The sequence below is a fragment of the Sceloporus undulatus genome, chromosome 3 (genome assembly GCF_019175285.1).
Source record: "Sceloporus undulatus isolate JIND9_A2432 ecotype Alabama chromosome 3, SceUnd_v1.1, whole genome shotgun sequence".
NCBI classification, from domain to species: Eukaryota; Metazoa; Chordata; class Lepidosauria; order Squamata; family Phrynosomatidae; genus Sceloporus; species Sceloporus undulatus.
Genome location: NC_056524.1, coordinates 36,839,812 through 36,859,476, shown reverse-complemented (window position 1 = coordinate 36,859,476; position 19,665 = coordinate 36,839,812). Strand labels below are relative to the sequence as shown.

The window sequence follows — 19,665 nt, the reverse complement described above, 5'->3', positions numbered from 1 at the left end:
TATATATATATATATATATATATATATAATATATAGTCAAAGAGGTTTTGGAGACTAGAGGAAAAGCTGACCTGAAAACATCATTGGAGGAGGGCTCTTTAAATTTTTCACTTTTCTTTTCCCTTTTTCCTTAAGGGGCTTGTGGGGACTTTTCCTCAGAGAAAGTGAGTCAGAGACTTGCCTCTGGAAGCAGCTAGCAGCCAGGAGCTCACTACATAACTATAGGCCCAGTGACTTGAACTCAATGACAGAGCTTGGGGACAAAGGCCAGGTTTAGCAGGGGAAGCCCACAGTCTTGTTTCAGTGTCTCTTTAAGACTTCTCAGTATGGACACTGAAGGCCCTGCTGCAGTCACCTGCAACACCTGTGCAATGTTTGTCTTCTTGCCTACAGATGTGGGGAACTTCACCTGCACTAAGTGCAAGTTGGTAGCCCCCTTAGAAGAGAAAGTACAGCAGCTGGAGGCCCAGGTAGCTACACTTCAGCATCATAGGGAGCAAGAGGTTTTCCTGACCAAAACAGATCAGACGGTCTTGGACGGGAAAAACACAAAGGAAGTTGCTGGGGAGGAGGTCACTTCACACAAAACAGAAGTAGATCATAGAATCATAGAGTGTGAAGAGACCGCAAGGGCCATCCAGTCCAACCCCCTGCCATGCAGGAAATCCAAATCAAAGTATCCCCGACAGATGGCCATCCAGCCTCTGCTTAAAGACCTCCAAGGAAGGAGACTCCACTACACTCCGAGGGAGTGCATTCCATTGTCGAACAGCCCTTCCTGTCAGGAAGTTCCTCCTAATGTTGAGGTGGAATCTCTTTTCCTGTAGCTTGCATCCATTGTTCCGGGTCCTGTTCTCTGGAGCAGCAGAAAACAAGCTTGCTTCCTCCTCAATATGACATCCCTTCAAATACTTAAACAGGAGCTCCTTCCTGCTCTTGCGTCGCTGGGCACAGCCTTTAGATGGCTGCGCCAAGCAACGCAAGGGAGAACGGGGCCAAGCGGCCTCTTTCTCCTCCTCCCTGCTGCCACGGGGTGTCCTTGGGGCTTGAAGCCCCAAGGACCCCCCTTTCCAGGCTGCGGGGAAGGGGCCTTTTGCTGCTTCCCCGCAGCCTGGAAAGCGGCGGATCGGGGCCTCAGCAGCTGCTGCTCTGGCCGCTGAGGCCCCAATCCGGTGAGGAAAGGGGCGGGTGCAGGCCGCCGCTTTTTGGCGGTCTGTAACCCACCTTTCTTTATTTACAGAGAAGTAAGGGTCTATCTGTGCATGCCTGCATGACAGAAAGAAATTTATCACATGTTGATTTCCTACTTTTTCTTAACTATTTCCTTGAAACACTATGCAATGGCCTCTAGAAATGGCCAAGATGCCAAGAACTACTGCCTGCAATGGCATCCTTCCAATCATATATCATATATTTCAGTCTAGTGCCTGTGCTTCCAGGTTTTATAACAGCAAGACTGTCAAAGTTTCACATCCCAGTGTAGACTACTTGCAGGACACAAACATCACCTTGGATCTATAACAAAACTCCTGCATTTTTTAAAGCAATCTATGAGTTACCTATACCCAAAGAACTCCCCTCATTCAGACTATCCATTTTGACTCAGAAATGCATTTACCTGATCCGGAGGTCATCGTCCTCTCCTCCCCAGCCCCAGTAGTTGTTAGAAAATCCATTCACCTTTGAGAATTGCTCCCTTGTTAGAGCAGTTACACCCCCAAAGTAACCTTGGTAATTCAACCTAAATATGGCACAAGAAGAGATAAGGAAGATTTTTTTAATGATATAAATTCTAACAGAAGTTTTACTACAAACATAAGCAATTCCCAGCTTTCTAATATGAAGGGAACACTGTGCAGCTTCCTGCTTCCAGGAGGCTTGCTGTTTTTACATGGGGTAATGATTGGAACAGCAAAAAGTGCATTATCTTAGGAAGCTCTCCCATCAACTAGCTATTCTTTATCTAATTACTGGCAAACAAGCCCATCTTCTACCACCAAGGTCTCATGTCTGTCAAAATAATGACTAGTACTGCGAGACCCCCTTCAATGATGCTTACCACAAAACCCTGATGTTTAAATTTATTTATTCATCCATTCATTTTTAGTTTTTAACCCTTTTTTTAACCTCTGACTGCATCCAATCGCATACATAAAAAGAATTTTTAAAATATTTAAACTAGGATGGACTTTTCTTAGGCAGAAAGTCTAGCTCCCTTTCATTCTCTTTCCTTTATCATGGTGGGAAATACTACTGCATATTGATAGTTTTAGCTACCAGTATACTCATGAGAAAGACCCCCTGTCCAAAAAAGTGGAATAAGGCCTGCAGGTTCACTGCTTTGACCTACCACCATACACTTTAACCCCACAGAACAGATTAAGGTGGGTGTGTGCATGTTCTCCTGCCCACTCTTTCCAAAATTCAAGCAGAAGTGTTTGCCTGCACTGTGCATCCACCCCTATTCACTTTCTCACTACCATCTATTGTTCAGTGTCAGTTTTACCACAGGAAATAAGGTGGAACCACAAGTTCAACCCGGAGACTGACCTGACCCCAAAACACATTGCAGAAATAATCCAGTTTGAGATTGCTTTAACTGCCCTGGCTCAGTGCTAGGGAATTCTGGGAACTGTAGTTTTGTGAGACCTTTAGCCTTCTCTGTCAGAGAGCTCTGGCACTACAATAAACTACAATTCCCAAGATTCCTTAGCACTGTGCCAGAGCAGTTAAAGTGGTATCAAACTGGATTATTTCTGCAGTGTGTTTTGGATCTCAGATTCAGACTTAGTCATACTTGGAGTGGACCTGCTGAAATCAATGTTAATCACAACTATCTTAAACTTCACTGATTCCCATGGCTGGATGTAACCCTATATATTGTTATGTTGTTTTAACTAATTTTTAAAGTTTGCCATGAGATCGCTGTGCCCAGAAAGTCAACATATATATTTCTTAAATAAATAAAATAAAACTAGAAGTTTATTCTACGCCACTGGCTTCTAGTCACATGTAAATTTGCATGTTCTGAGGAACAGCAATGAGAATAGAGCAGAATAACAGAGAGATTTATCAGCCTCAAAGATTTCCAACTCAAATGGCAGATGTAAGAAAAAAAGTATAGCATCCTTCACTAGTATGTAAACAGCCTGCAAACTAGCTCTACTTTGTAAGATGCTAAGATGTCCTCCCCAACTTCTTCCCTCCTGTAGCCTCTCCTACCTGTAGCCTGTGCTATTTCTGCCCACCACCAAATGTTTTGGCTGACTGCCACACTTGTAAATGTTGAAGTCATTTTCTGGCACCAAGTCAACATCATGGAAGATGAAACAATCCCAGTTCTCTTCCTTCAGTGCTTCCAGGTATCCCACATTGAGCAGTTTTGCCCTGTTAAACTTCGCATTGCCAGCCTGCAGACAAGAAAGAAAGACTCTCTGAATGAGGTGTACTTTGCCAGTCCACAGAAATGGTATCAAAAAAAACAATAAAAACATGAGGGCTAGCAAGACAGAATAGGACATACATGCTGCAAGTCAATGAGACTGCATCTGCACTGCAGAAATAATCCAAGTTGACACCTCTTTAGTTGCCCTGGCTCAATGCTCTGGAATTCTGGTATTTGTAGTTTTGTGAGACATTTAGCCCTCTGTCAGAGGGTTCTGGTGCCACAACAAACTGCAGTTCCCAGAATTCCAAAGTACTGAGCTGCAACAGTAAAAGTGGTGTCAACCTGGATTATTTCTGTTGCACAAATGCAGCCTAAATAGTTCTCTGTCGTTATTCTGAGCCCAGTTCAGCTCTCACTGTAGATAAGGAGTGATACCCACAAAACTAACATATAACACACAACTCTTTATTTCCCAACATCCTCTCCATCAGCTGTCTTTCCACTTGGCTTTCTTAAAGAGAAACACACAACTGCATACGCCATCAGCTCATCTAGACGAAAGCACCATTTGGTCTCTCTTGCCTCTACCAGCAGACATTTCTTACCTATGCATTATATTAACAGTATGAAATTGCTGCTGGTGTTTATTTTTCTTTCTACGCTCCATTCTTTTTTCCTTTTGCAACTAGAGTCCTATTCACTTACTCAGTTGGGTTCAGCATGCGAAACTAGGGACCAACTAGCCTTGCCCTTTCTATCATCATTTCTAAATAGGAAAGTGATGTGTATTAAGAAGAAAAGTTGAGTTTGTATGTAAATGCCAATTTCAGCAGTATTAAACCAGGAAAAGATGCCATAAAAGCAGTGGTACTGCAATAATAAGGCATCATGTTCTCTGAAAGAAGGCATTTACCTGGGTGGGCAGGCTGATACACCACATGGCATGTAGCCTGGTTACACTATGCTGCCAATACAGCTTGAGTTATATTTTTACAATTAATGAAATTTGGCAGGAGACATTTTTCACTTCTGTGGATGTACTACATTTTTTGTCCCCTGAAACACACTGAAATTCCATGGGGTCAGCCAATATCCCAGAAGTCACTTGAATAAGTATGTTTATCTGTCAGAATAAGGGTTAAATTGTGAGAAAATCAAATTTTCAACTTAAAAAGGTGCCTCTCTGGTGGAGGCATAGACTTTTCTCTGGAGAACACACAAACAAAAGAATTCAGAACCCTTCCGGAATAGCAATCAGAAAGCAAACAGGAAATGAATAAAACTTATTTTGTAAAAAGTACAGATGAATAAATATTAATGTCATACCGTACTAGCCATTGCTTTTGTTTTAAATTACTTAGGCTGCACATGTACTGTAAACTAGAAGACAAGTTAATAACAGCAAATTGTCACTTTAGAAGCACACTGAGGATTTTATTAGGCAAGTTTGTGAAACTAAATGTATGTCACCTGAAGAACATAAAGTTGCTGGCTGCACATACTAGAAGCAACTCTCTCTAGAGTTTTAAACTAGGCCTTTTCCTAGAGCCACCTTGGAGTTGTTAAGGACTAAAACGGGTTATGTTTTGCATGCAGTGCAAATACACTGCCAACAAGCAACTCCCTTCACTTATTATTTAAATCAGTGGCGAAGAGATCAAGTTTTACTTATTCATTTGTACAAGTTAGTTACTTAGTTATACTTGAGAACCAGTGTAGTGAAGTGTTTAGGGCAATGGACTATCACTCTGGAGACCAGGATCTGAATCCCTCCTTGGACAAGGAAACTCACTGGATGACCTTGGACTTTGATACTACCACCTCCATCTACAGTTATCATTTTTCCTTCCAGGAACTCCTTTCACAGCATCTCCTTGCAATCCTGTCCTTTGTTTCAGAATTTCCAGCCTACATACAGTTTTTAAAGGATGAGGACTGCATATAAACCAAATTTATAAAAGATTGGTTATTTGTAAATGCAGAATGGCTGTGTTTCCTTTAGATGGAACAGGTGAAGTCACTAGATGAGTGCCATTTTTGCAGCTCCAGCTAACTTACTCATAGTGTTCAGAGTCATTCATATAACATCAAGCATAAATGATATTCAAATGTCCACTTTTATCAATGGAGTAATCTTGATAGAATGCATGGCAAGAGATGTACTGCCTGTACTGCCTCAAATAATAGTTTTTTAATAGGCCACACAATGAATGTACAGTAGAGGGGAAACTCAGGCTTCTCAGGCCTGTTGGTGTTGTGTGCCTTCCATTCTACAGTGACCCTGAGCTGACCCTGTCATTGGGTTTTCTTGGCAAGATTTGTCGTTCACAGGAGACTTTGCCTTTGCCTTCGTCTGAGGCTGAATGGGACTTGCCCAAGGTCACCCAGTGTGTTTCCATGGCTGAGTGGCGATTCAAATCCTGGTCTCTTCAACATAAGGCACTACATTTAGGCAGGAAAAAATGAAATGCACAGATATAGGATGGGTGACACCTGGCTTGAAAACAGTATATGTGAAAAAGATCTAAGAGTCTTAGTATACCATAAGCTGAACATGAGCCCACAATGTGATTCAGCAACTAAGAGCCAATGTGATTCTAGACTGCATCAATAAGAGTATAGTGTCTTAAATCAGTGGTCCCCAAATTGTGCTCTTTAAGTGATTTTGGACTTCAGCTCCCAGAATCCCAGACTGTTGGCCAACATGGCTGAGACTTCTGGGAACTGAAGTTCAAAATCTCTTAAAGGGCACACCATTGGTATAGATCAAGGGAAGTAATAGTGCCACTCTATAAGGAAATCATGCCTTACAAGGAGAGGCTTAGTGAACTGGGTATGTTCAGCCTGGAGAAGGGAAGATTAAGAGGTGATATGATATCCCTGAATAAGTATTTGTCATATTGATGCTATATAAGCTTGCTTTCTGCTGCTCCAAAGAATAGGACCCGGAGCAATGGATTCAAATTAGAATCATAGAATCATAGAGTTGGAAGAGACCACTAGGGCCATCCAGTCCAACCCCCTGCCATGCAGGAAATCCAAATCAAAGCATCCCTGACAGATGGCCATCCAGCCTCTGTTTAAAGACCTCCAAGGAAGGAGACTCTATCACTCTCCGAGGGAGTGCATTCCACTGTCGAACAGCCCTTAGTGTCAGGAAGTTCCTCCTAATGTTCAGGTGGAATCTCTTTTTCTGCAGCTTGCATCCATTGTTCCGGGTCCTGTTCTCTGGAGCAGCAGAAAACAAGCTTGCTCCCTCTTCAATATGACATCCTTTCAAATATTTAAACAGGGCTATCATATCACCTCTTAACCTTCTTTTCTCCAGGTTAAACATCCCCAGCTCCCTAAGTCGTTCCTCATAGGGCATGGTTTCCAGACCCTTCACCATTTTTGTCGCCCTCCTTTGGACATGCTCCAGTTTCTCAATGTCCTTTCTGAATTGTGGTGCCCATAACTGGACTCAATATTCTAGGTGGGGCCTGACCAGAGCAGAATACAGTGGCACTATTACTTTCTCTTGATCTAGACACTATACTTCTATTGATGCAGCCTAAAATAGCATTGGCCTTTTTAGCTGCCGCATCACACTGTTCACTCATGTTCAACTTGTAGTCTACTTGGACTCCTAGATCCCTTTCACACGTAGTTTCATTCAGCCAGGTGTCACCCATCCTATATCTGTGCATTTTATTTTTCTGCCCTAAGTGCAATACCTTACATTTCTCCGTGTTGAATTTCATTTTGTTAGCTTTGGCCCAGCTTTCTAGTCTATTCAGGTCATTTTGAATCTTGATCCTGTCCTCTGGGGTATTAGCTATTCCCCCTAATTTGGTGTCATCTGCAAATTTGATAAGTATGCTCCCAATTCTGTCATCCAGGTCATTGATAAAGATGTTGAATAGCACTGGGCCCAGGACAGAGCCCTGTGGGACCCCACTGGTCGCTTCTCTCCAGGATGAAAAGGAGCCATTGTTGAGCACCCTTTGGGTTCGGCCGGTCAACCAATTACAGATCCATGTAACAGTTCCTTTGTCTAGCCCACATTTTACAAACTTGTTTGCAAGTATGTCATGGGAAACCTTGTCAAAGGCCTTACTGAAATCAAGATATACTATATCCACAGCATTCCCTTCATCTACCAAGCTGGTAATTTTATCAAAGAAAGAGATTAGGTTTGTCTGGCATGACTTGTTTCTCTGAAACCCATGTTGACTTTTTGTGATTATGGCATTGCCTTCTAGATGTTCACAGACTCTCTGTTTAATGATCTGCTCCAGAATCTTTCCTAACACTGATGTCAGACTAACTGGACGATAATTGTTGGGATCCTCTTTTTTCCCCTTTTTGAAGATGGGGACAACGTTTGCCCTCCGCCAGTCTGCAAATTAGCAGAAAAGAGATTCCACCTCAAGATTAGGAAGAACTTCCTGACAGTAAGAGCTGTTCAACAGTAGAACACACTCCCTTGGAGAATTGTGCAGTCAACTTCTTTGGAGGTTTTTAAGTAGAGGCTGGGTGGCCATCTATTGGGAGTGCTTTGATTCTGTGTTTGTGCATGGCAGGGGATTGGATTGGATGGCCCTTGAGGTCTCTTCCAACTCTATGATTCTATTATTCTATTCTGCTTTGGTCAGACCTCACCTGGAATACTGTGTCCAATTCTGGGTACAATTCAAGAGGGATATTGACAAGCTGTAACATGTCCAAAGGCAACCAAAATGATAAACCACGCTTTGTAAGGAGTGACTTAGGAAAATGGGTATGAGAAGTAACATGATGGTCATATAGTTTTTTGTGGGTTTTTCAGGGTACGTGGCCATGTTCTAGAAGAGTTTATTTCTGACATTTTGCCAACATCTGTGGCTGGCATCTTCAGAGAATTCTTCTTGTTTCTTCTGGGGCACGGGAGAAGCCTTTCCAGCATAGCTTCCAGCATATGCTGGAAGCCGCCTATAGCGCGCTTGCGTATGACGTGGGTGCACTGTATTAGGATGCTGAAAGACAGTGATAAAAAACTTAAATAGTAAATGCAAGAAGTCAAGGAATAGATGCCATTTTTGCTGAAGGAACATTCATGCCAAGGAACTTGACAAAATTCACCACCTCTAGAGAGGTGAATGCAAGATGTGAAATTCACCAAGCATAGCCTTTGAAAGAGAAGTGAGATGCAAAAAGCTTGAGCTAAACCCCAAGACGCAAACAGGCAATTATATGAGTAAGATACATTTTTCAAGCCTGGCAGCTTTGAGAGTAACAATGCTCTACCGACAGTGCATAAAGTTAATTTGCCACCCGCTCTGTTTAATTCATTTGATCCGCTTTAAGCTCTTGCAGCAGAAGGCATAAGAAACCCATCAGCACTGTTGCACACAGGGACTCCAAACTGCTGGTAACAGACTGAGATGGATTTGTATTAGAGCTGGGAAAAGTGATCTGGGAGCTGCCTGAGGCAGCATACTGATCACAGCTGAACAAACAGACACAACAGGAAGACACACAAGAGAGTCAGAGGCTCCCACTCCTCATTGCAGGGCAAGCTTTGTTCTGTGTAGACTTACCTGGTGGATGACATAGATGCCATAGTCCAGCTGCTGCCGCTGGAGGAAAGGATGAAGGTGCTCTAGCAGGTACAACAAATGCCTCTCACGATTGCGGTGTGGGATCAGTATAGCAACTCGTTGATGAGCTAAGCAGCTTTTAGGGCAAAAGCGACCCTTTACAACCTGAGGATTCTCTTTCTGCACCTCTTCTAGGCTAATAGATGCTTTGAAGACAAGCTTGCTGGGGCCCCCTATGGGAAAAGGCAGGTGTTATTATCATAAACCTAGTCACTCCTAAATTTATGAGAAATGTACATGTCTGGGTACTCAGCAAAGTACAAACACTTGGGGAGGTTGTTTATTTCATGCTTCATTACTTAAACTTAGCACTATACACTAACATTCCTCATAAGCAGCTAGATTTGCTAACAGGCCAATCGTACAGTGGATGGATGGATGGATGGATGGATGGATGGATGGATGGATGGAATTGACAGACAGGAAAATTAGAGTCTCCATATCATCAGCTAGTAACATGATCTGCCACCTCCACAATCAGATCTGGCTTACAGGCTCCTCATGGGTTTCCCATTCTGTAATATGAGTTGAACAGGGCATAGATGTCATACCAAAACTTTTAACTGCTTACAGCAAGCCCGAAGGGGAACATTGCAAAAACAGCCAAGCAAGGGGCATTTGATATCTGAAACTATTTATCAAGGCCATATTCATACATTAGTGGTAAAGTCCAGGAGCTGTTTTTCAATGGTCGGATCCCACTCTGGCAATAACGGAGCAATAAATGGGGCGAGATGGCTAGACTATGGGGAAAATATGTGTTAAAATTTGGCTAATAGTCTAGCCTGCTCAAATAAGATCAAAAGATCCAGTCACAGCACTGCAATGAAAAAGTCAGGTTTTTAAATTATCCTAAATTCACATGGCAGAGTAAGAGCAAGGAAGCATGAAGACTGGTTTTAAAAAAAACAGATGAAATCGTGTTTGTATGCAAATGACAAATTAAACTTAAGTAGTATGGGGAAAGACCTGTGTTAAGCTCCTTGGCTTGTACCTTTCAAGGGCAGGGCAGGGCAGGGCAGGGACTGCATGAACTGCCAAAATGCCCCCCCCCCCCCAAAAAAAAATCACAACAAAACCCCTGGTGTGGGGGGAAAATTACATTAAATACTGCAGGGGAGTCCTGCTAACCTATTTAAAAGGTGAACTGCCACTGCTGGAAGCTTCCAGGAAAAGCAATTCACATACATACCCAGGCCCTCACTTTGCCCACCTCAGTCCTACTACCACAAGGACTTCCTCAAGGGATAAAGGAAGCATGAATTGACTTACGCAGATAGGGAGACAGGGAGGGACAAGGAGACATTGTGATGGGTAGTTTCACAGTAGGCACAGCATTTCTGTCTGAGTTTCCCTTTTGGTCCTCTGCAGCAGTGGTTGTTTTCCTGACGTATCCTGCCAAGCTTTTCATCTTTGGACTTTCATGGAAAGCATCCACTAGGTAAGTGGAGGTGACCCAACCCACCAGCAGGATACACATGCTGATGAGCATCAAGAGCTTGAGCTTGTATGAGACATGAAGGCTGGCATAGCTCAATCCCATGGCCCTGCTCTAGTTTATGAACTTCTTCCTTGATACTGCCCTTGATGTATCCCTGTCACAGCACACTTCAAGGAAAGCAGGAAAGTCAAAATAAAAAGAAGAGGTCTGTAGTGCTGCATTCTGGCAAGCGTCCTTGGGATTTTGAATGCATGTCTTTCTAATTCAGCAAGAAGTGGAAGGTGGACATTACAAGAGTTGACCTGTTTAGAATGAGACAAAATTAAGACATTCAGCTTTCCTCACTACTAATACTGAAATTCATCACCCCACATACTTCAACAAAAGCAGGATCTGTACAAATCTACTGTATCATAGATGTCAGTGATAGAAGAACAAGTATCTCTTCCACAGTTTATAACAGAACAAACTCCAAAAGTTTCAGGTTTCAGGAAGGACCATAGCATCTGCTGTACTGCATATGCAAAAGTTCTTGAGTTCAATCCCTGATATTGCCAACTGAAAAAGAATCAAGTGAATAATATCTGACAAATATATATATCAAGTATACTTGCTTCTGAAAGATGCTTTTCTTACTTTCCAAACATACAACATAACACTGTTATTACACATATGGTCTTCTTGTGAGAATCAAGTCCACAGAGAACATGGTCTACCAGACTGTAGGAAACTGCTATGAAGTGTGTTTCCTGGTTAGTCAATGGACAACTTAAATACTGGCCTCCTTTTCCTCTTGGGTTGTTGTCACACTGCAGAATTAATGCAGTTTGACATGGCTTTAACTGTTGTGGCTCCATCCTATGCAATCCTGGGATTTGTATTTCAGTGCAGTACCAGAACACTCTGACAGAGAAGACTAAATAATATGCACAAAACTACAAATCCCAGAATTCCATAGCATTAGCCGATGGCAACTGAAGTGGTATCAAACTGCATTAATTCTGCAGTGTAGATCCAGCATTATTGAGCATGTTTTAAGGTTAAATATAGTCTGTAGAAAGAGTGGAGATAAAGGAACTTGAGGTATATTGAATGTAATTACTGTATGTACATTTTATAAATTCAGAGATGCCCATCTTTTGGGGCATTGGATGTATCCTCACTTTCCTGATGTGCAAAATACTGTTGCATTCTAAGGTATAGTCCTAAAATGAGGGAGGAGTATCATAACAGAGCATCACCACTTTTTTTATCTTCTTTTCCATTACTGTCTAGGCATCTGAGTAACATATACTGGTACTGCAGAACGCAATGGCAGAAACAGAAATACAATACAGAAGAGGGAGGAATGGGCTCACTGAAAATAAACACGCAGAGATAGACCAGCAAGTTTCATTTTCACAGCTAATAAAAGGCTACCCATAAAGGAAACCAGACATTCACCGTGTACTCTGAATACAAAATTCAAAGACAGTAGGTAATTAAAATATGCAGATTTTAGGAATACAATATAGAATCCAATATGTGGTATAGGGAAGAAAGGGTAAAAAATGGATTCTTAATAAGTTAAATATCAAATAAATCGAAACAAAGAGGTCAAAAGTTTTAAAAAATTGCATAACAGATGTGCAACAGAGTCTGAACAAATGAGATGAGCACAATTACTGTAATTCGTTGTCTAGATAGATGTTCAGTGAATTAGCCATTTGCAACAAAATGTCTCATCGTGTCCCTTACTCCCCTCATACCAATTCCACTCACTTAGTTATTTTATTTCTCTGGGGTAAACCACAAATTGCCATTTCAGCCAAATGTTGGTTTGCCTGAGCTCTCCAACAGAAGATTGAAAACTGTGGTTTGAAATCTGCAAGTGTGGATGGTCTCAAGCCTGTAAGCAAGCAATATGCAAGGAGGGAAGAACAAAAGCAAGGGTCATTTCATTAATGCTGAACCATAGCATGGCATAACCATGTGAGCCAACTCAGAATCTGCTGCTTGTTTCTGTGTACTTATTAAAATACACAAAGAAAGGGCAGGCAGTTAAAGGATGCTCATCTTCATCCATGGTGTTATCAGAGAATTGTATGATGTCCAAAGGTGAAGATTAAAGGAGCATAAATTCAGTAAGATCAGAACAGTAGGTCATGAATACCACCCGCTTTCCATCTGTAACTTAAGATATCCTTTACAGCACTTACAAGGAAATGAATATCACATAACAGCAAGATAAATTATTATGGTAATAAAGTTGTATAGTCCTATCAAATCAGCAGTATAATAACAAGACCTCAGAGCATAGTGCAGCTACAATTTAAGTAAAGGATATTTGAAGGTGTTTTTCCCCTTGGTTGCCAGCTATGGACTACAATTTTGACAGTAGCAGTCATTCATTTACTCTCAATTATATACAGTGGTGGCATTTTTATGTACTGAGAACCAGCTACAAGTAGAAAACTGCAAGAGTCTTTATTGGCTTGGCTTGGCTAGGCTATAGGTCATTTAATAGAAATGGTCTGTGTTTTAATCCACTGATAACTAATGACCCATGAAGAGATGGCATAGTTTGGCATTTAGAAATCAGTAAAAGAAAATATCCTGCACAGTGGAAGCGAGAAAGCCAAGCAGTAGATTATCTAATCAACAACTCCCTGTTTAGTCCATTATAGTAATATTTAGTTTTTCCTGGAACCATACACTGATAATCCAGCTATATGGGACTTATCCAAGAATTTAAGCCAGAACTTCCAGAGGTGGATATAGATGAAGTGTTAGGGCTGATACCTTGCAAAAAGAAAAGTGGTGTAAATAGCCACTGGCATGCAGAAAAGGGAACATTAGAAGTTTTTTGTGGGATTTTTGGGCTATGTGGCCATGTTCTGGAAGAGTGTATTCCTGATGTTTTGCCAGCATCTGTGGCTAGCATCTTCAGAGAATTCTCTGAAGATGCCAGTCACAGATGCTGGCAAAACATCAGGAATACATTCTTCCAGAACATGGCTACATAGCCCAAAAAACCCACAAAAAACTATGGATTCTGGCTGTGAAAGCCTTCAACTTCACATTGAACTTTAGAAAGTCAGAAAAATGTGGCATAGAGCACAATTTGCATTTGCCCTCCATAAATGGTAACATAATGTGTATAAGTGCAAGCGAAAGAAAAAGAAAATCTCAGAAAAATACAAAGCAGGATTTCTGGGGCATGTCAGCTGAAGTCAGACATCTGATCATCTGAACCTAAAATAGTTTAAGAGTAGAGTTCTCTGACTGTTTTAAAATCAACTTCTTTCCTAATTTTTAGGCATACATAGCACGACTTCAGCTGCCATCCTTATGCTCAATGCTGAAAAAAAATTCTGCTCTTTTGAAATTCAGCCAAGCATCCATTCACCCTGCACCAAAGGAGAGGTACACCAGTCAAGAGTGCAAACTGCTGCTCTTTTCTTAACTCTTTAAGCCAAGAGAAAGTGAGCTCATTAGACTTACTTGATCCTGCCCCTGGTTTCCTTCCTGTAGTGAAGCTGTTTTCTTGTTACTGCAGCAAAGACAACTGTCGTGCCAGGTAGCAGGGGCACTTTTCTGTAGTGAAATCCCACACCATAAAGAGCTCTCTGTTGCTTCTCAGAGATTCAGGAGGAGGAGTCTGCTCAAAACTGCATGAACCACTAAAAGAAAAGTTAACAGTTTCAGCTTTTTCTTATTACAGGCCACTCCCACCCTGCTTTCTATGCAATCAGTTCCCTCCATCCCTCGCCTTTCTTTCAATTCAGAGAGGTTACCTTGCAAGGATTTCTATTCAGAGCTGGGGGAGCCCTACTTCAAAAAAAAGTTATATTTGCAAGTTTTGGGAAGTATCTCAAGCATATTTCTGCTCTTCAGGGATTTTATTCTTGCAAAAACTGTCCTGAGGGTATTCCACCTGCCATCCAGATATTTTCCTTCCCAATCTTGACATCATAAACCCTTCTCACACAGAAAGGACAAATAACAAAGGGGTCTCAGATTTAACATCCTTACAAGCAGAAGGTTACCTAGAGTTCCTCCAAATCTCTCACAATTGATTTTAGTGGAAATGTTTCAGAATTTATGGTGACTATAAGGAAGTTGAATGTCAGGATCTGAAGGATCAGATCTTTTCCTTCTTCTGAGGTTACTTAAACCCACAAGAGAAGCCCAGTTAGAATGTAAATGACAGATCAGGAGAGCAAACAAACCCAATAGGATACCAGGGAGTCTTATAAAAGGTAAGAAGGCTTTATTTCAAAGAAAAATGAGAACTGGAGTCCAAAACATCTTAGGTGACCAAAGTTTGGGAACCACTCGTCTAGATCATATTCAACCAAAATCACAAAAGTAATCATAAGCCATGACAGATCTGTCTAAAGACATTTCCCCATTCTACTCATGATCAGATGTCCTTTGGATCTTGGTTGTCCTGGCACAGACTGTGAGTGTGGACCACATGGTACAACCTCAACCAAATGTCCATAGGTGCAGCAGACACCCCACCCCCCAAGTCTCCCTTTGTTCTTGTCTCATGGGGGTCATTCAGACATCTGGTTTTTTTAGCACAATGATTCAAATACACCAGCTCATGCATTCTGGGTTTGTTATTTACACTACTTCATTGGAATCGCATCTCTTCACATCTCTCAATGTTCAGTTGCTGAGACATGCTTGCCAGCCCTATGCCTCCCTCCCATAAAGGTGCTGGCAACCTTGGGAGAAACAGCCCCCAACTGGCTGTCTTGGGGCGGTGGTGGCGGCAGCAATATCTCCTGCTGCTCCCTAGAGCCACCAGTTGCCAAAAGATGGTGGGGAAATGGGGGGGGGGAGGGAGAATGAGAAAGGTAGAATCCTCTTCTCCCCTCACTGGAAGGGAAAGATGCAGCTCAGCATGCCGGGTTCAATCCTGGGTCTATTCGCATTATTATTCACACTGCCGATGATGCGAATCTTTTGAAAAAACTCGAGGGAAACACTGGTACTGATTATCCCAGGGTTAAGTGGTTTTTTTTGGCAGCCCTCCCCACCAAAGTGAATAGGGTGCATTCGGGATGCACATGAACAATGGAGATTCAACCCGGATTCATCCTGGATTATTTTCATCCTTTGAATAGCCTCATGGTCACCTGAGACTTTTCTATTGTCTGCTGAGAATGATCTCGAAGATTCACACTTCTGTCCATTGGCCATTGGTCAATTGTCTGTTACTTCTGTGACACTGACACCAATACATGTATTTATACACCATCATTAAACCCTTTGTCTATCTGCAATGAAGACTATATTCCTCATCTGTGTTAATCAGATAATGGGAGGACCCATTATCACACAGACACACAAGTTTAACCTCTGTTCTGAAAAAATTAGTGTAAGCCAGTATTATAGAAACCATGCATGTAGAAGTGAAAGCCGATCAGTTTGGTTACTGAAAAGGAAAATCTTTCATTAATAATCTAGGAACCTTTCTGAGTATCAACCCTTCCAAAAGGATTTTGCCATCATTGCTTATGAAAGACTTCTGGATAAGTGTAGATATCACAGGAAAAGATTGGTCTGGTGAAATAACAATATGAAGATAGGAGGTACCCCTTCCCTTTTTGGTAATGGAGAGAAGTAAAAGGTTGTGTCCCTCAAGGATAAATGACTTGGAGTCCCAGATTAATAATGAGACCAACCAGGTTTGCAAATGACACCAAACTATTCAGAATGGTAAAGCCCTAAAGGAATCATTACGCTCCAAAATGATATCTTAAAATTGTTACATGGATTTGTAATTGGTTGACCGGCTAAACCCAAAGGGTGCTCAACAATGGCTCTTTTTCAGCCTGGAGAGAAGTGACCAGTGGGGTCCCACAGGGCTCTGTCCTGGGCCCAGTGTTATTCAACATCTTTATCAATGACCTGGATGACAGAATTGGGAGCATACTTATCAAATTTGCAGATGACACCAAATTAGGAGGAATAGCTAATACTCCAGAGGACAGGCTCAACATTCAAAATGATCTGAATAGACTAGAAAGCTGGGCCAAAGATAACAAAATGAAATGCAACACGGAGAAATGTAAGGTACTGCACTTAGGGCAGAAAAATGAAATGCACAGATATAGGATGGGGGACACCTGGCTGAATGAAACTACATGTGAAAGGGATCTGGGAGTCCAAGTAGACCACAAGTTGAACATGAGTGAACAGTGTGATGCGGCAGCTAACAAGGCCAATGCAATTTTAGGCTGCATCAATAAAAGTATAGTGTCTAGATCAAGAGAAGTAATAGTGCCACTGTATTCTGCTCTGGTCAGGCCCCACCTGGAATATTGTGTCCAGTTCTGGGCACCACAATTCAAAAAGGACATTGAGAAACTGGAGTGTGTCTAAAGGAGGGTGACTAAAATGGTGAAGGGTCTGGAAACCTTGCCCTATGAGGAACGACTCAGGGAGCTGGGGATGTTTAGCTTGGAGAAAAGAAGGTTAAGAGGTGATATGATAGCCATGTTTAAATATTTGAAAGGATGTCATATTGAGGAGGGAGCAAGCTTGTTTTCTGCTGTTCCAGAAAACAGGACCTGGAACAATGGATGCAAGCTACAGGAAAACAGATTCCACCTCAACATTAGGAAGAACTTCCTGACAGTAAGGGCTGTGCGACAGTGGAACACACTCCCTCAGAGTGTAGTGGAGTCTCCTTTCTTGGAGGTCTTTAAGCAGAGGCTAGATGGCCATCTATTGGAGATGCTTTGATTGGATTTCCTGCGTGGCGGGGGGTTGGACTGGATGGCCCGTGCGGTCTCTTCCAACTCTATGATTCTATGAATGAATGCCCAGCAAAACGGTAAACAAGGAAGAGGTGCAGAATATAGCAATTGAACAGATGTGGCAAAGGATTCACCTAGAAAGCCCTTACAATTTCTTCCAATTCTGTGTTTCTATGACCATGGAATTGGACTACCAAACCCACAAGCAAACGCTAAATCATCTTGGATTTCCAAGTTCAGAAAATGGTATTCAGTGTATTATGGCAGAAGTTTAAAGTTATGTTAAGTGTAGAGAAAGTTAAGTATAGGGAATCCACACACACAACAGAAGACAAGTTATACCCTAAAATTGACTGCCAGTAGGTGGAGGTAAAACCTTGGAAAGCAACCCAAAATTGAATTACAGAATTTATTGCCACTAGATGTGGTGATGCAAAACGTTTTTAAGGCGGACAAGACCCACTGCGTGACCCTGGCCAAGCCACACTCTCTCAGCCTCAGAGGATGGCAATGGAAAACCTCTTCTGAACAAAACTTATCAAGAAAACCCCATGATAGGTTTGCCTTAGGGATGCCATAAGTCGGAAATAACTTGAAAGGACCCAACAACAACAAAGACCTACCAGCCTTGATACTAGCCAAGACAGCTAAAAGGCAACTCTTATGTTCAGAAGCAGTGTATACTGTATTTGAATATTAATTTGAAGGGGGAGAATGTTAGGCATGCAGCTTCTTGTTTACATGTGTGGCTTCTGGGCTTCCTTGTATCTATCCATCAAGCATGACCAGCTGGATGATCTTATCCATGGGGTCTCTTCTTACATTTTATGACAACACAGAACTCTATCAAAGGAAAGACTAACTTACGCGTATTATATTTCCACTGATGCGAATGCTTTAATTTGCATGGTTAATATCTTCACTGCTGCCACTTTCATTGGTTGGTGTGCTGTGTTTCTGTGTTTTTTTCCCTTTAATTTGTTTTCTCCCCAAGTGTTCAGCATAAATATTCAACATCTGTGAGTGGAAGGGTATGAGTGTGGTGTGTGCATGTACTTCACAAAAACATCAAAACAAAATAGAGTAATAATGTACAGTAGTGTCATATCTATGCTATGTCTTCCTTTTTAAAAAAACACACCAATAAATGGCTTCTTTCTTCCATCTGTATGGTGGAAAAATGTAGAACTCCTTCCCATAAGAGGTTCAGTTGCTCTCCTCTCTGCTCTCTTTCTGCTGGCAGCAAAATATCTTTTTATTTAGATAAGACTTTTGTTCTTAAATCATGTGGATTTTTTCACTTTGACATGCTTATCTTTTAAATTATGTTTTACATTGTTTTAATTATGTGCTTCTTTAATAGAATTGTTTGTTTACCTGTTTTTAAAATTTTAGAAAATAAGATTTTCATTGAACTTCATTTTAAATTGTTTGCAAGCTGCTTTGGGTCCCATGCTGGGAGAAAGGTAGGACAGAAATTAAATAAATTGCTAGTTCACTTTAATTTTACATGGCACAAAAATCATGCTGGCTACACCTGACTGGTCACACTGCCTTTCCTTCTGCAGGATGTTGGCAGGGACAGGCAACAGACGTCTACTGAATTGGAAGTGTGACTTCAACCCAAGGCGGTAAGAAGCAATAGATCAGTAAGTGACAGTTCACAGTCACAGTTCACATTAAAACTAGAGGAAATAAGTAGACTTGAGGAAGTGCTGCACACGGCTGTTCAGTTAATATTAAACTGGTTTAACTAATGTGACACACAATTATATGTAACTGTCTGAAAGGTACATGTAATGCAGCTTCTCTGGATCAAATTTAATCATGGATTAAATATGCTAAAAGTTGACCTCAATTCAGTTAAAGACAAAGGTTGAGATATTAGGGGATATAGAAGGGTTCCTTCACTCCAAAGCTTAAATATCAAAAGTATCTCAAGCATTCAAGTATATCTGAAAGAATAACAGTGTGCAGGGTGGAGAGCATTCCAAAGGCAGACATTTAGAAAGGGAAAGGGGGGGGGGGGGGGGGGGGGGGCTGGCCCTACAGGACACACCTCCTCAACCAACTAGCTGGTGTATTACACATAGTCTGGCCAGGTATGGAATGACGGGGCTACAAATGAATGAAAAGGGCCAAAAGTTCAACTAGCGTATAGCTTTTTCCCAGTCATCTTTGTACATGTATAAGAATTAACAAATCTTTAACCTATTTGAATTTTACCAGTTCACATATAGGAGTTGTCTTTCACTTTCGTATTTGATTATATGTGGTGTCCTTGCCACAATGCAACTATACAGTATTATAAACATCCACCCCATGTGTTTCAATAGTTTATTCTTTAATTATAAATGAAGACTGTCACCCACAACATCACAGGTTCATCTTCATATGTATACACCATTATTTGTCAGTAATCCTCACAAACTACCATGACACTACGCAAAAGAATAAATG

General features: G+C 41.5%; 1 protein-coding gene across 3 annotated transcripts in view; it reads right to left on the bottom strand.

Moving 5' to 3' along the window:
* B4GALT4 (beta-1,4-galactosyltransferase 4) overlaps window positions 1–19,665 on the bottom strand; it is a 39,117-nt gene that overhangs the window by 6,011 nt on the left and 13,441 nt on the right. For all 3 annotated transcript variants that reach the window (XM_042457454.1, XM_042457452.1, XM_042457453.1), the window contains exons 2-6: window positions 13,934–14,112; window positions 10,282–10,752; window positions 8,950–9,182; window positions 3,223–3,410; window positions 1,619–1,741 (exon numbers count right to left, since the gene is read on the bottom strand). In XM_042457454.1, the coding sequence (XP_042313388.1) occupies window positions 1,619–1,741; window positions 3,223–3,410; window positions 8,950–9,182; window positions 10,282–10,552 (815 nt within the window). In that variant the 5' untranslated portion in view covers window positions 10,553–10,752; window positions 13,934–14,112. The remainder of the gene's footprint in view (window positions 1–1,618; window positions 1,742–3,222; window positions 3,411–8,949; window positions 9,183–10,281; window positions 10,753–13,933; window positions 14,113–19,665) is intronic.